The sequence below is a fragment of the Conger conger genome, chromosome 3 (assembly GCF_963514075.1).
Source record: "Conger conger chromosome 3, fConCon1.1, whole genome shotgun sequence".
In the NCBI taxonomy this organism is placed as follows: Eukaryota; Metazoa; Chordata; class Actinopteri; order Anguilliformes; family Congridae; genus Conger; species Conger conger.
This window is the reverse complement of record NC_083762.1, coordinates 52,704,267-52,715,604: the sequence shown is the minus strand read 5'-3', so window position 1 is coordinate 52,715,604 and position 11,338 is coordinate 52,704,267. Positions and strand designations below refer to the sequence as shown.

Below are 11,338 nucleotides of genomic sequence, written 5' to 3'. Positions count from 1 at the left end.
GGCCCTGCCCCCATCCCCACCCCACCCTTCCACCCCTCCACCTTAACCAGGGCGGCCTGCGTGATAGGTCCCGGGGGCTGGCGGGCCATCAGGCAGTAGTACCGGCTGTGCCCATCTGTGTTCGGGTCAACAGTGGCACCAGAAAGAGAAGTGCTGGAGGTCCGGCCCTGGTTGTGGCTGTTGGTTGGCAGCTCCTGCATGCTGCTGTAGTACCCACCGGCAGGGGCTTGTGGCCTGGGGACAGTCGCGAGGCGGGGTCCCATGTAGAACGTGCTCTCGTCACTGTACTGCCGCTGGTGTCGGTGGGGCACGTAGGCATAGGGGGCCTGGCCGGAACGCACGTCAGTGCTGGACAGAGAGTACAGCTTGTTGGAGCTCGCAAACTGGCCGTTATTGTTGTAGCTGTCAGCCGGCATGTAGGGGTGGAGCCCATCAGCCTTGTGGAGTGCACTGTACATGAGGCGGACGTCGGGGCCCCTCTCAACGACATGGTGGTGGGTTCTCGGGAAGTTTTCGGGTCCCTGGGACTGGGGTTTGGGTTGTGGACGAGGTCCAGGCTCCTCAGCATAGGGGATGACCAGCCCCTTCTCATGGACCTTGGTAACGGCAAAACTGTCGCTACGCACCGGAGGGAGGGGTGGTGGCGGGGAGGGGGCGGCAGCTTTCTTCTTCTCCGGGACGTGCCAGACAGGGCCGGCGCTGGGGCGGCCCGATGAGGAGGAGGAGCATGAGTGCCTGGATCCTGGCTGGTCGACCCCAGCCCTGGGGCTCTCCCTGCCGCCTCCGCTCGGGGGGAGCTGCAGGTATCCCGGACGATCCCCCTCGCACAGGCTCTGGCTGTGCCTCCCATTGCTATGGCGTCCCCCAGAGTCCCACTGGCCTACCTTGCACAGCATGTTTTCAGTGGAGGCGGCGTTGCTCTGGGACAGGGTGTAGTCTGGGGTGCTGGAGGCTGTGGAGAAGGAGCTGTAGGCTGAATCACGTTTGCTACCTCCTCCCCCTCCCCCGCCCAGGTGCTCCACACTGTTGTTGGACTTGGCTGGGGAGAGGCGTCCTGGAGGGTAGGAGTGTGGAGAGTGCTCTAGGCTGTCCATACTCCCCAGAGAGCTGAACTGGTCTGAAACTCGCCGCAAATTCGCAGGCTCCCAGCAGCCTGACAGGTCGGAGGAAGATGAACTGGAAACAAATCAAATAAAACATATTTAGGACTTCACATGACGGATCTTTCACCAGACATTTGTCACAGTTTGCTTTACAGCATTCCAGGCCTAAACCCTACCACACAAAGCAAGGGAAATTGACTAATTTCCTTGGGGGCACACTGGGCATAATATTAGGTTACATTTTTTTATTGATTTAACACCTCTCTCCCTGCTTGCTGACACTTACACTATTAAAAATAAAAAGTTGTGAAATAACAATATGCATTGGAGCAGTCACACATAACCGCTGAACAGCTTAATTACTGGACAATAAGTCCAGTAAATGGCCATTCAACTGACAACCTAGGGGCTACATGGGCCATATCAGAGACATACCCTTGACTCTTTGATCACTGAGGATGTAAAATGCTCCAGATTATTAAAAGAAAAGCCTGCATATGTCCAGATCTGCATTTGCAGTGTCAGCACGCCCAAAGACAACCGAGGAAGAACTTCACTTTACAAATGAATCAATTTATTTTAAATACATAGGCAATACAATGCACTTGTGCATTGACTTGAATGCCCTAAATAGTTTGAGGAAAATGTTTGGCCTGTGAATTTAAAAAAATCTTTCCCCCAGGTCAAAAAGGCTGAAAACAACAATCACACTGTGCTTTTTGCACAGAGCATGACAAGTGACAGGTGACAAAAGCACGGAGTGCTCATCTGAGGCTCCACGGTTTGTCAAAACAAGAGCGCCCCAAGCCAGTTCACCTTGCATCGTATCTGCTGTGCCAGATTGGTGTGGGCGTCAACTGCGTTTTGCCGTTGTCCGATTGGCCCTCTGTGAACTTGGTGGAATGCCAGGAGTGTGGTCGGCTCACGGGTTCATTTCTCCTGAAGGGAAAAGAGGAAATGGGTTAGACAACAAAGGTGTGACCAGGGTTAAAGGTGACTACACATACAGTACAGAGAAAACAATTACAAAATAAAATAAAAACAGAAACACAATCATCTTAAAGCTATAGGCACACTGCCCTTACAGAAGTCAAACAAACAGCAAATACTCTCAGTGAACAATTTATTAGGTAGTTGTTTACACCAGCTTGTTAATGCACATATTTAATCAGTCAATCATGTAGCATGCATAAAAGCATGCAGACGTGGTCAAGAGAGCTGTTTTTCAGGCCAAATATCAGAAACGGCTGATCTCATGGAATTTTCACGCACAACAGTCTCTAGAGTTTGCAGAGAATGGTGCGAAAAACAAAAAAAACAGGAAGCAGCAGTTCTGTGGGAAAATACCGCTTGTTAATGAGAGAGATCAGGGGAGATGGGCCAGACTGGTTAAAGCTGATAGGAAGGTGACAGTAATGCAAATAACCACACATTACAACAGTGGTATGCAGAAGGGCATCACTGAACACACAATGCATCAAACCTCTAAGTGGAGAGGCTACAGCAGCACCAATAAGTCTAGCTAAAGAATAAGTCTAATAAATATCTAACAAAGTGCTCACTGAGTGTATATTGAAATAAAGTATCAAGATATTACAACATATATAATATATGGCACGGCAAAATACATTTATAATTTTTCCCACAAACAATATTCTGCCACATATTTGCAATACATGGCTGCATAAAGTCACTATACAAACTGTTTTTCAGTTACTTTAAGCTACTAAAAATGTCAATTTACTAATGGCAACTTAGAACTACAAGAAAATCATCGAAATCGGCGATTTTGACACATTTGACAACTATTGCAATCCTAAAATAGACAGGTGAACGAAAAATAGATTTATTGATCAAATTTGAGATGATCTTTGCAGCTGTCATTAAACCAAGAAGAAATACAATGATAGCCTCCAGGTTTTGGTCGCTGGCTCTTTTGATGCATTTCATTACATTAATGGAATTTGGCAGACGCTCTTAACCAGAGCGACGTACAGTTGGTTAGACTAAGCAGGAGACAATCCTCCCCTGGAGCAATGCAGGATTAAGGGCCTTGCTCAAGGGCCCAACGGCTGTGCAGATGTTATTGTGGCTACACAATATCGAACAACCAACCTTGCGTGTCCCAGTCATGCACTGTAACCACTACGCTACAGGCCGCCTGTACGCTAGTGGTTAAGGTACATATGCTATGACGCCCGAGGCTGACAGCATGGAAACAAAAGACACAAGCTGCTGTGGAAGTCTTTCTCTACCATCAAAGAATTTGGCGGTGAGCCAGTGCCATTTTGTGTAATTCCAAACTAATTTTACTTTGAAAGTCTTCTCTCTGATTTTTAACATTTGTGATGTCTTACACAGGTAGTTCTCAAGTACGGTCCTGGGGCCTCCCTGTGCATGCTTGTTTCCGTTCCAACCACAATTGCAATCCCAGAATTTTAACAAACTGTTAACTTTTCTTAATTAGCTGCTTTTCATGTTTAGAGGGATTATTTACCCTCTTAAGACACATTGTGTCGGAAATGGCAATGCATGCCAGGAAGAATAAAAGTTCCAAGTTCATAGTCTGCTCCTTGTGCTATATAGCAAACTGAATTGAATCAATAGGCTGAACAAGTTTAAGTTCTTCTCGTAATTTTGTAAGTAAAGATATTAACACAATGCAGTTTTGGCTCCTTATCGTTTGCTTTGTAGTCTGTCATTATCTAACAAATTGATAGAAGGGCATGTGTCAACACTTTCACCAATTAGGGGCCTATTGATTCATCTGAATATGATCACAACCTAACATCCTAAAATGAAAATTAATAAATAAATAACCCGTCCTAAAATGTAGCAGTTTGGCTTTAGAACCTACCCCTTGAAACGGTGCTTTCTGTAATGCATGTGGGAAGAAGGTATAGACAGCAAACTGTTAGTCTCAAGTAAAACAAACAAACAAACAAACAAAAAATAACATCCATTTAACATTGATACCGTCTTACCCTGAGCACTGACAGGAGGATCTGTCCATCTGCCCTGACCACTCTGCAGGTCAACCAAACTTCACATGCATAAACCCAGAATTTTACAAGCACTTCATTAAAATTACCACAGCCCACATAGCTTTTTTACATTATTAAGATAAAATATACTCTATTGAACCCTGTGGGGTAATTTCACCTCTGCATTTGACCCATCCTAGTTGCCTAGGGGCAGACAGTGCAGCGCCCAGGGACCAATCCAGTTCTGAGGCCAGTGTCTTGGTCAAGAGCCATGGCAGGAGTACACCTAATCTGACATGCATGTAATTCTATGTGGGAGGAAATGGGAGAACCCCGAGTAAACCCAAGAAAACACAGGGAGTACATGCAAGTTCCACAGAGAGAGGATCTGGTTGGCTGGAACTTTTAGAAGGCACTCCTATCCATCGACACAACTATTTGGTTAGGTACCTTGCTCAAGGGTACAATGACAGTGTACTACCTGGGAATCAAACCTGCAACTTTTAAGTTACAAGCACAGTTCCATTATACTACTCTGCCCAGATATGCAACATAAATGATGAAGTGGCTTCCTTCACAGTCATTGGCCCATTTCATGTGAAAAAAATGACAGACTCCAAAGGCAATCAAAAGCCAAGCAGTAAGTCCAGATACTGAAAGCTCTCTTATATCTGCACTAAGGAAGGGACTAATCAGAAAACTTTTGGTCCCCTGATTCTGACACAGATCACCTGATATGGATGTCAAAACCCTCAAATTAAAGGTGACAGTCTTTATCTAAATATTCATCGTTTGATTTCAAATCCAATGTGCTAGACTAGAGCCAAAAGAACAGAAATTGTACCTGCACTGTGTATATGTTGTTCAAATGTCTCCTTATTGATCGCACGTCAGTTCGACTTTCATCAAAACTCTGAATGATACAGGCCTTCTTTTTTTCAAAATACCATTATTTCACATTCATAAATCATCATGACAATAAGGCAATCTTAAAGGAAGTTTAGTTGGTCCCCAAATTCCAATATGACCCCAGCAAACACAGTATGAGGGACAACACAAAGGTGAGTGAAACATACAATTCAAATGTGATGAATGACACAACCACAACCACTGGACTATGTTGACACAAAACATACAACTACTGCTCCCACGGATGCTGGAGGGCTGGGCTGGAATGAGGTTGGTGGGTGGGATGAGGTAAACGGAGGACATCTGACGAGATGGATGGGAGGGTGGGTTTTTGGATTGTAATGGGTTGGCGGTTGCTACAATACCGTACCTCATGGAACTTCGCAAAATCTTCGTAAGAAAGCTCCTGGCCACATGCACGTCACTTTCTGAGGGCATTTTCTGTGTTACAATATCCACCATTTTCATCTGCCTGGGGCAACAGGAAGGAGGAACAGACTGGATCACTGATCTCCGGGACATTTAGAGAATAGAGACTTTGGGAAGATGGGAATATGGAATCAGGAAGTGAATCCCGGCACTGACTGACATCTGGCCACATATCCATAGCCATACAGTATACACATGTATAACTATAGCTTACACACAACAACAATGAAATGCTTTAAAGCACCACAGAATTATTTGTTAGCTCTCTTCTACTCACTATATTTAGTATGTTAAAAGTGAGGCAAAACTACAAAGCCAAAAAGGTTTGAGAACATCAAACAGCAGCAGAGCTCTCCAGATATCTCCCTACTGATCCTTCCCTTTACACTTTCTCTTAAGACAGGAAAAACAGCTGGAAAAAAGAATTGTGCTCAATGGGGAATCATAAATAAGAGTGAGGAGGCACATTTTCAATGAGAAACTCTGTGTGAAGTTGGCAACAAAATCCTCTTCATGTCTCAGATTCTCCTCAAAGATTACACAAAAATCTTTCTGGGGAGGAAGGATATTTGATACCTAATCATGATGATTGTGAGATATACTTTTAAAGCAGGGGTGCACAAATCCGTTCTACGTACTGGTTTCTGTTCCAAACAATTGCCTTGTTTTTCATTTGCTGACAGCTCAACTGTATGAATTACCCTGGTTCAAGCCTGTACTTCAGCACAGTAAAATAATTAGGATACACTTGCAGTCTGCAGCTGTATCCAGTACTCATAGATGTGTCAGGTAAGATAAGATTGAGTCAATTCAATAATTAAGACCAGAAGTCTGCACAAAATCCTGAAACAGATCAACCCTGGTTGTGCACCCGTTTTAGAGAAATCTTTTGGCAGTTCTCTCACCATACATTTTGCCATCATCTTCGTAACCTTATCATTTCAAATCCCAAACGTGCATGAAATATGATTCCTGCACTGTAAAGTTTTTGAAAGATTTCAGGGAAATCCAAACCATCAGGGAATGCTGTTGGCAAATTCACAGATTCCCCAAAGTAAAAATGTGAGGGTAATCCTGCAATGCTCCCTGCAAAAGACTGAGCTTAAAGCACACACCTCAGTCCAGGTATCACCCAAATCAGTATGTTCTGTGCTACCTCTGGTTTTTTTAGTTCGGTTTCAGCAGTAGTAACCTCTACAGCTCAATATTCTGGCATTACAAGGGTGGCTCCTCAATATTTCGGCTGCTGTTAATTTAATTAATTTTCTTAAAAGCTCTGACTCTCTACATTGACTATTCCATAAGGATAATTGTTTGGAAGTAAACCAACTCACGTCATGTACTGCAACAATATAAGAGTAAAGATGAAAGTAAGTGTGTGGAGTCTAACAAGTATAGTAGGACAACGTAGACAAGAACAAGGCACGACACACAAACCAGCAATAGCAATGCATGGGCAACAACATCAAGAAAAAAATATTTTATCCTCTCACTGAGAGACACTGATACTCGGCTGAATCAGTCACTCTACAGCAGAATTCCAAATATTTCTATTACTATATTTATGCATTGGCAGATGCATGGAGTGGTATCTCTGCCCCCTCTCCTGGCCAAATGGAGAACAACTGTGATTGAAAATCATTGAAGAACTACCCTGATAGACGAGAGGGTTGGGAAAGCATAATATTTACTGATATTAAAAATATATATATATTAAAACTGATTGTGCGTATGACCATCAATCTTTTGTACACCCTGGACAAGATAACACTGCTGAAAAAATGTCTAAATGCTTATCGTGTTCTTGAGTGGCTGAGCGGCCATTTCTGTCCCTGAGGTCCATTCTTCTGTTGACGTAATAAACATACGGATTGTAAGTCTGGGGAGGAGATAGCATGAGGGGCATTATGTGACCCTCGCTGGATGTGCGTCTTCTGGGACCAGCGCAGAAGATAAGACGCATCCTTGCCATATGGCCACATCACTGCTCGGAGATGGAGAGTTAAAACGGCATGGGGCAGGGGCTTACAGGCCCTCGAATCTCTTACAAAACAAGATCAGCTGTTCCACACCCCAGCCAAGCTGTCGTCTGCTCTCTGGGGCACATCCTGGCCCCATGGGCTACACCCCTATCGAAAATTAAATATACTAAATATAGGTTGAATTGAAAAGGCATCGTCAAGGCAATGCAGCAGTTCACAACATGTGGGCAAATATACATTTTATTGCTGCTTTCAGACAATGCAATTTTTTTTTTATACACTTGGGAACAAGAGTGGTTCTTTTCAATTTATATCATAAATCGAATACTTTAAGTTGAAGAAAACAGGGGAATATTCAAATTCATGGAAATCAGCAGCACAGTCCTGATGATTCCTTCTACTTTGTCTCATAACAAGTTTCAACTAGCGCTTTTCATTTTGGATCAGTAGACAACCAGAAATATGTCACGGACAGTTCAGTAACTTTGAGAGTGATTGAACAGGTCTGGTAATCACCGATTCCTTTTCAGCTACCCTATTTGAATGGCTGACCAGGAACTTGGCTTGGTGCCTAGTAAAAGGTTTTGTGTTAAATCACCTCTGATGAATTATTTTCTAAACTCTGAGAAAGTAGATATTCCTCTTGTTCTCATATAAAATACAGTCGGAGTAAATGAACACTGAACATAATTCTGCTATTGGCATTAACCTGGAGGATCCACAATCATAAATAGCGTAACAGCTCATAAGAGGAAACAGTCCTGAAAGAATGCAAAAGCAAAGCTCACATTCCTCAGCAGTTATCCCTTTCAATCTCAGTTGAAACCCAGAATTTTCTGGATTGACAGAAACAACAAATTCTGAGCAATTTCATCTAATGGGGGGAAAATAACACCTACACAAGTCACCATTTGGAATCACAATCTATAAAGTGCCCTCTTTTCAATAACTGCATATGAATCAAGAAGCAAAAAGTTCAGGTTCCATACGTTGTTTCCAGGCACATTCCACTTTATGTGACTCCATTTTAACCTCTCTTCTCCTTCTCTCTAAAGCCGCCCCCCATATTTCCCCTATGACTCACTCCTCCCCTTTCACAACACTACTAACACTAAGGACAAACCAGAAAGAACACAATGCCCAACTGCTCAGTAGAGTGAGGGCAAAAATGTACTTCCCTCAATGCCATTTTAACCAAGGCAAAACAACAACAACATTTTTTTGGAGAAACCTCAATGAAGAAACATGTCTGCCTCAAAGCAGAATTTATCTTTGAGACCACAAGGTATGTGAAGCTCGCTGGTGTTTACTGATGAAACAAAGGCCTGCTCTCTTTCGTTCAGCCGTGTCAACTCTCGCTGGCCCACAAGGCCACTAGGTCAAGGGGTCCCACTCCCACTGTGTTCCTGCTCCTTCCAAAAATGGTCCCTGGACAACACTCGCAAACACACACCACATTGTGTCTTAGCACGCAGACTCCTTTAAAGTGTAATTCATCAGCTCGAAGAAACTTTGTTACTTTGAAATGAATTTATCCAACACACACAGGAATTGCGGCAATCCGGATTTTGAGATGGAATGTGGTCCAACAATTCTTGTCGTCTCCATTTCACATGTTGTGAGAATATTTTTGAAGAACACAAAGTTCTACAGTGAAACAGATGGGAGGCAAACTGCTCTCCAAAATCAACTTATAAATAAAAATAACCAATCAATTGAGGAGATGAAGACGGACCAGGGAGGAAGCCTCCGGCTCCTTGTAAACTGAGGTTTAAAAATGTTCCCCTCCGCCTTATGCAAATGCAGCCCAAGTTCCGTGTGCTCTCCACACATGTTGCTCTCCATAGAAATGCAAATGGGTTCACATTCATGGGCCTTATCGTCAGGGCTACAAGCGGGACCACCGCAGATATTTGGGCTGCAGTGAATCAATGGAGCCCCTGCAGCAGGGAGGAAGGGGGGGGGGGGGGGGGTTGGAAATCCCCTCTGCCCTGCTCATTTCACTGTGTCGGAGAAGGAGGAGGAGGAGGAGGCACATTTAAAAACAAACAGAATAGCCTCTGAAAGGGCTGGCCAACTCGTCAGCCAAACCATCAAGAAAAAAAAAGTCTTAAAGTCCACAGCGACAAAAGCACTTTCCTAATATTCCAGCTGTTACGCAGGACTAACAAAAACAACTAATCTGATCCAAGTTCACTTTCAGGGGAAAGGAATTTACTTTCTTTACAAGACACCGAATGAAGGTAAAAATGTAATTTGCTACTGTTTTTGGTTCTCCTTTATAAATACAACATGTATAGAAACATACAACTATAATTGTATAACTATTTAATAGTACTCACTGCCTTGTAGCAACAGGTAAACTCAAAGCTAAATTCTCATTTGTTGCCAGCAACACATAAGCTACTGCACAGCAGAGCTAAAGACAAGGTGCTTTGACACAACACTGAAGACGTGACGGACATAAACAGGGGAGCCACGGCAAGGAGAGAAAGTCAGAGAAACCAAGCAGAAACTAAAAGTTAAGCATACATAGAATAGAACTCACCGACGAGACTCTGGAGAACAAGCCCAAACAAAAAAACGAGTGGGAGAGAGGGCAGGAGAGCCACGGAGTCGTACCCGAGTTCTTTGGTGGAGGCTCAGAAACCCTTACATCTGCGGGTCAGAGTGCTGTGTGCTCCAGTGCACTTTGTGCAGGCAGACAGTGCATTCCACAGACACTTCAAAGATGGACTGGGACAATGAGCCCCAGCGCACGGCTGGACTCTGAGCTCCGCCTGTCCGTCGCATCCCAAAATAAGACCCCTGACACACCAGACTGCAGGCATTCCTTGCAGAAAGGGGCTTAGCGGACACACACACACACACACACATGCAGACGTACACACTTCTACTTCTTGGGTGTGTGTGTGGAGTCACAGCAGGTGTAGCCCATGTCGTTTCCCTGGGGATTGTTTTTTTTTTTCCCTAATCAGCGGACTGTCACATCAGTTACCTTAAGGTAATCCACCAGCTTGCATCCTCTGATTGGCTGAAGCCGTATAAGCTAATAAAGGGTTGGAAATAAAGGCGACTCAAACCTTTTGCCTCACAGCAAGTGGACTGAGAGTAGACTCACACTGCGTTTCAACTGCAACACGTTCCTCCACTGTACTAGCCTCATCTCACGGTCAAACAAAGTAACCTCAAATGAGAAAATGTATGCATCCGTTTAAGATTTAACCAATTACTTTAAGGAATCACTGTAATCTTATTATTTATTAATTTTATTAATTTTATTATTAATTTATTAATGAGCAACTAAGTAATATAACAAGTTACTGTTAGTGGTTACTACATCAAGAAACGCATTACTCCACGTTTTTTTTGTCTAAACAGCAGTGAATGTGTGATTATACACAACAATTTTCTGACAACATTAATCTTCCAAAGTATAAATCAAGCCTATGGTTGTTGAAAAAAGAGTTTAGAGTAGGATAGCATTTTCCCTATTCTATTTAGCCTCATAGGCCTAGTCCCATTGCACTTCATTTGAAGTCACTCTGTAAAGGTAATGCAAAGTAATGGAACTCAGCGAGTTCACACAAAAGGGGGAGGAATAAACAGTGTTGTGGTTTGAGTGTATTTTTTGCTGCAATTCCTCTCTTGACCATTAGAAGTCTGAAGTTACCTATTGTACCTTTAAGGCCAGTGAGCTCTAATAAATACTACACACACACAATCACTGTGCTGTGTGAAGTAGAGAAGGCTTGATTAAAACTAGCCCTGGTAATGTACCAAGTCATCTGGTGACAGGCAAGATTAGGTAAGAGTTATGTGGGCCAGCAGTTGATAGGGGAGCTTTACAAAAATCTTCAACAATGATCTACTGTGAGCTGGCTTCTCATCCGTGAATTCCAGACAGGGGGTCATTTCAAGGCAGTTACCC

At 43.6% G+C, this 11,338-nt stretch overlaps 1 protein-coding gene across 1 annotated transcript in view; it reads right to left on the bottom strand.

The window, feature by feature from the left end:
* The window catches only part of LOC133123482 (protein Shroom2-like), a 48,623-nt gene that overhangs the window by 171 nt on the left and 37,114 nt on the right, over positions 1-11,338 (bottom strand). Inside the window, exons 3-4 of the mRNA XM_061233950.1 lie at positions 1,920-2,042; positions 26-1,176 (exon numbers count right to left, since the gene is read on the bottom strand). Coding sequence (XP_061089934.1) covers positions 26-1,176; positions 1,920-2,042 — 1,274 coding nt within the window. The remainder of the gene's footprint in view (positions 1-25; positions 1,177-1,919; positions 2,043-11,338) is intronic.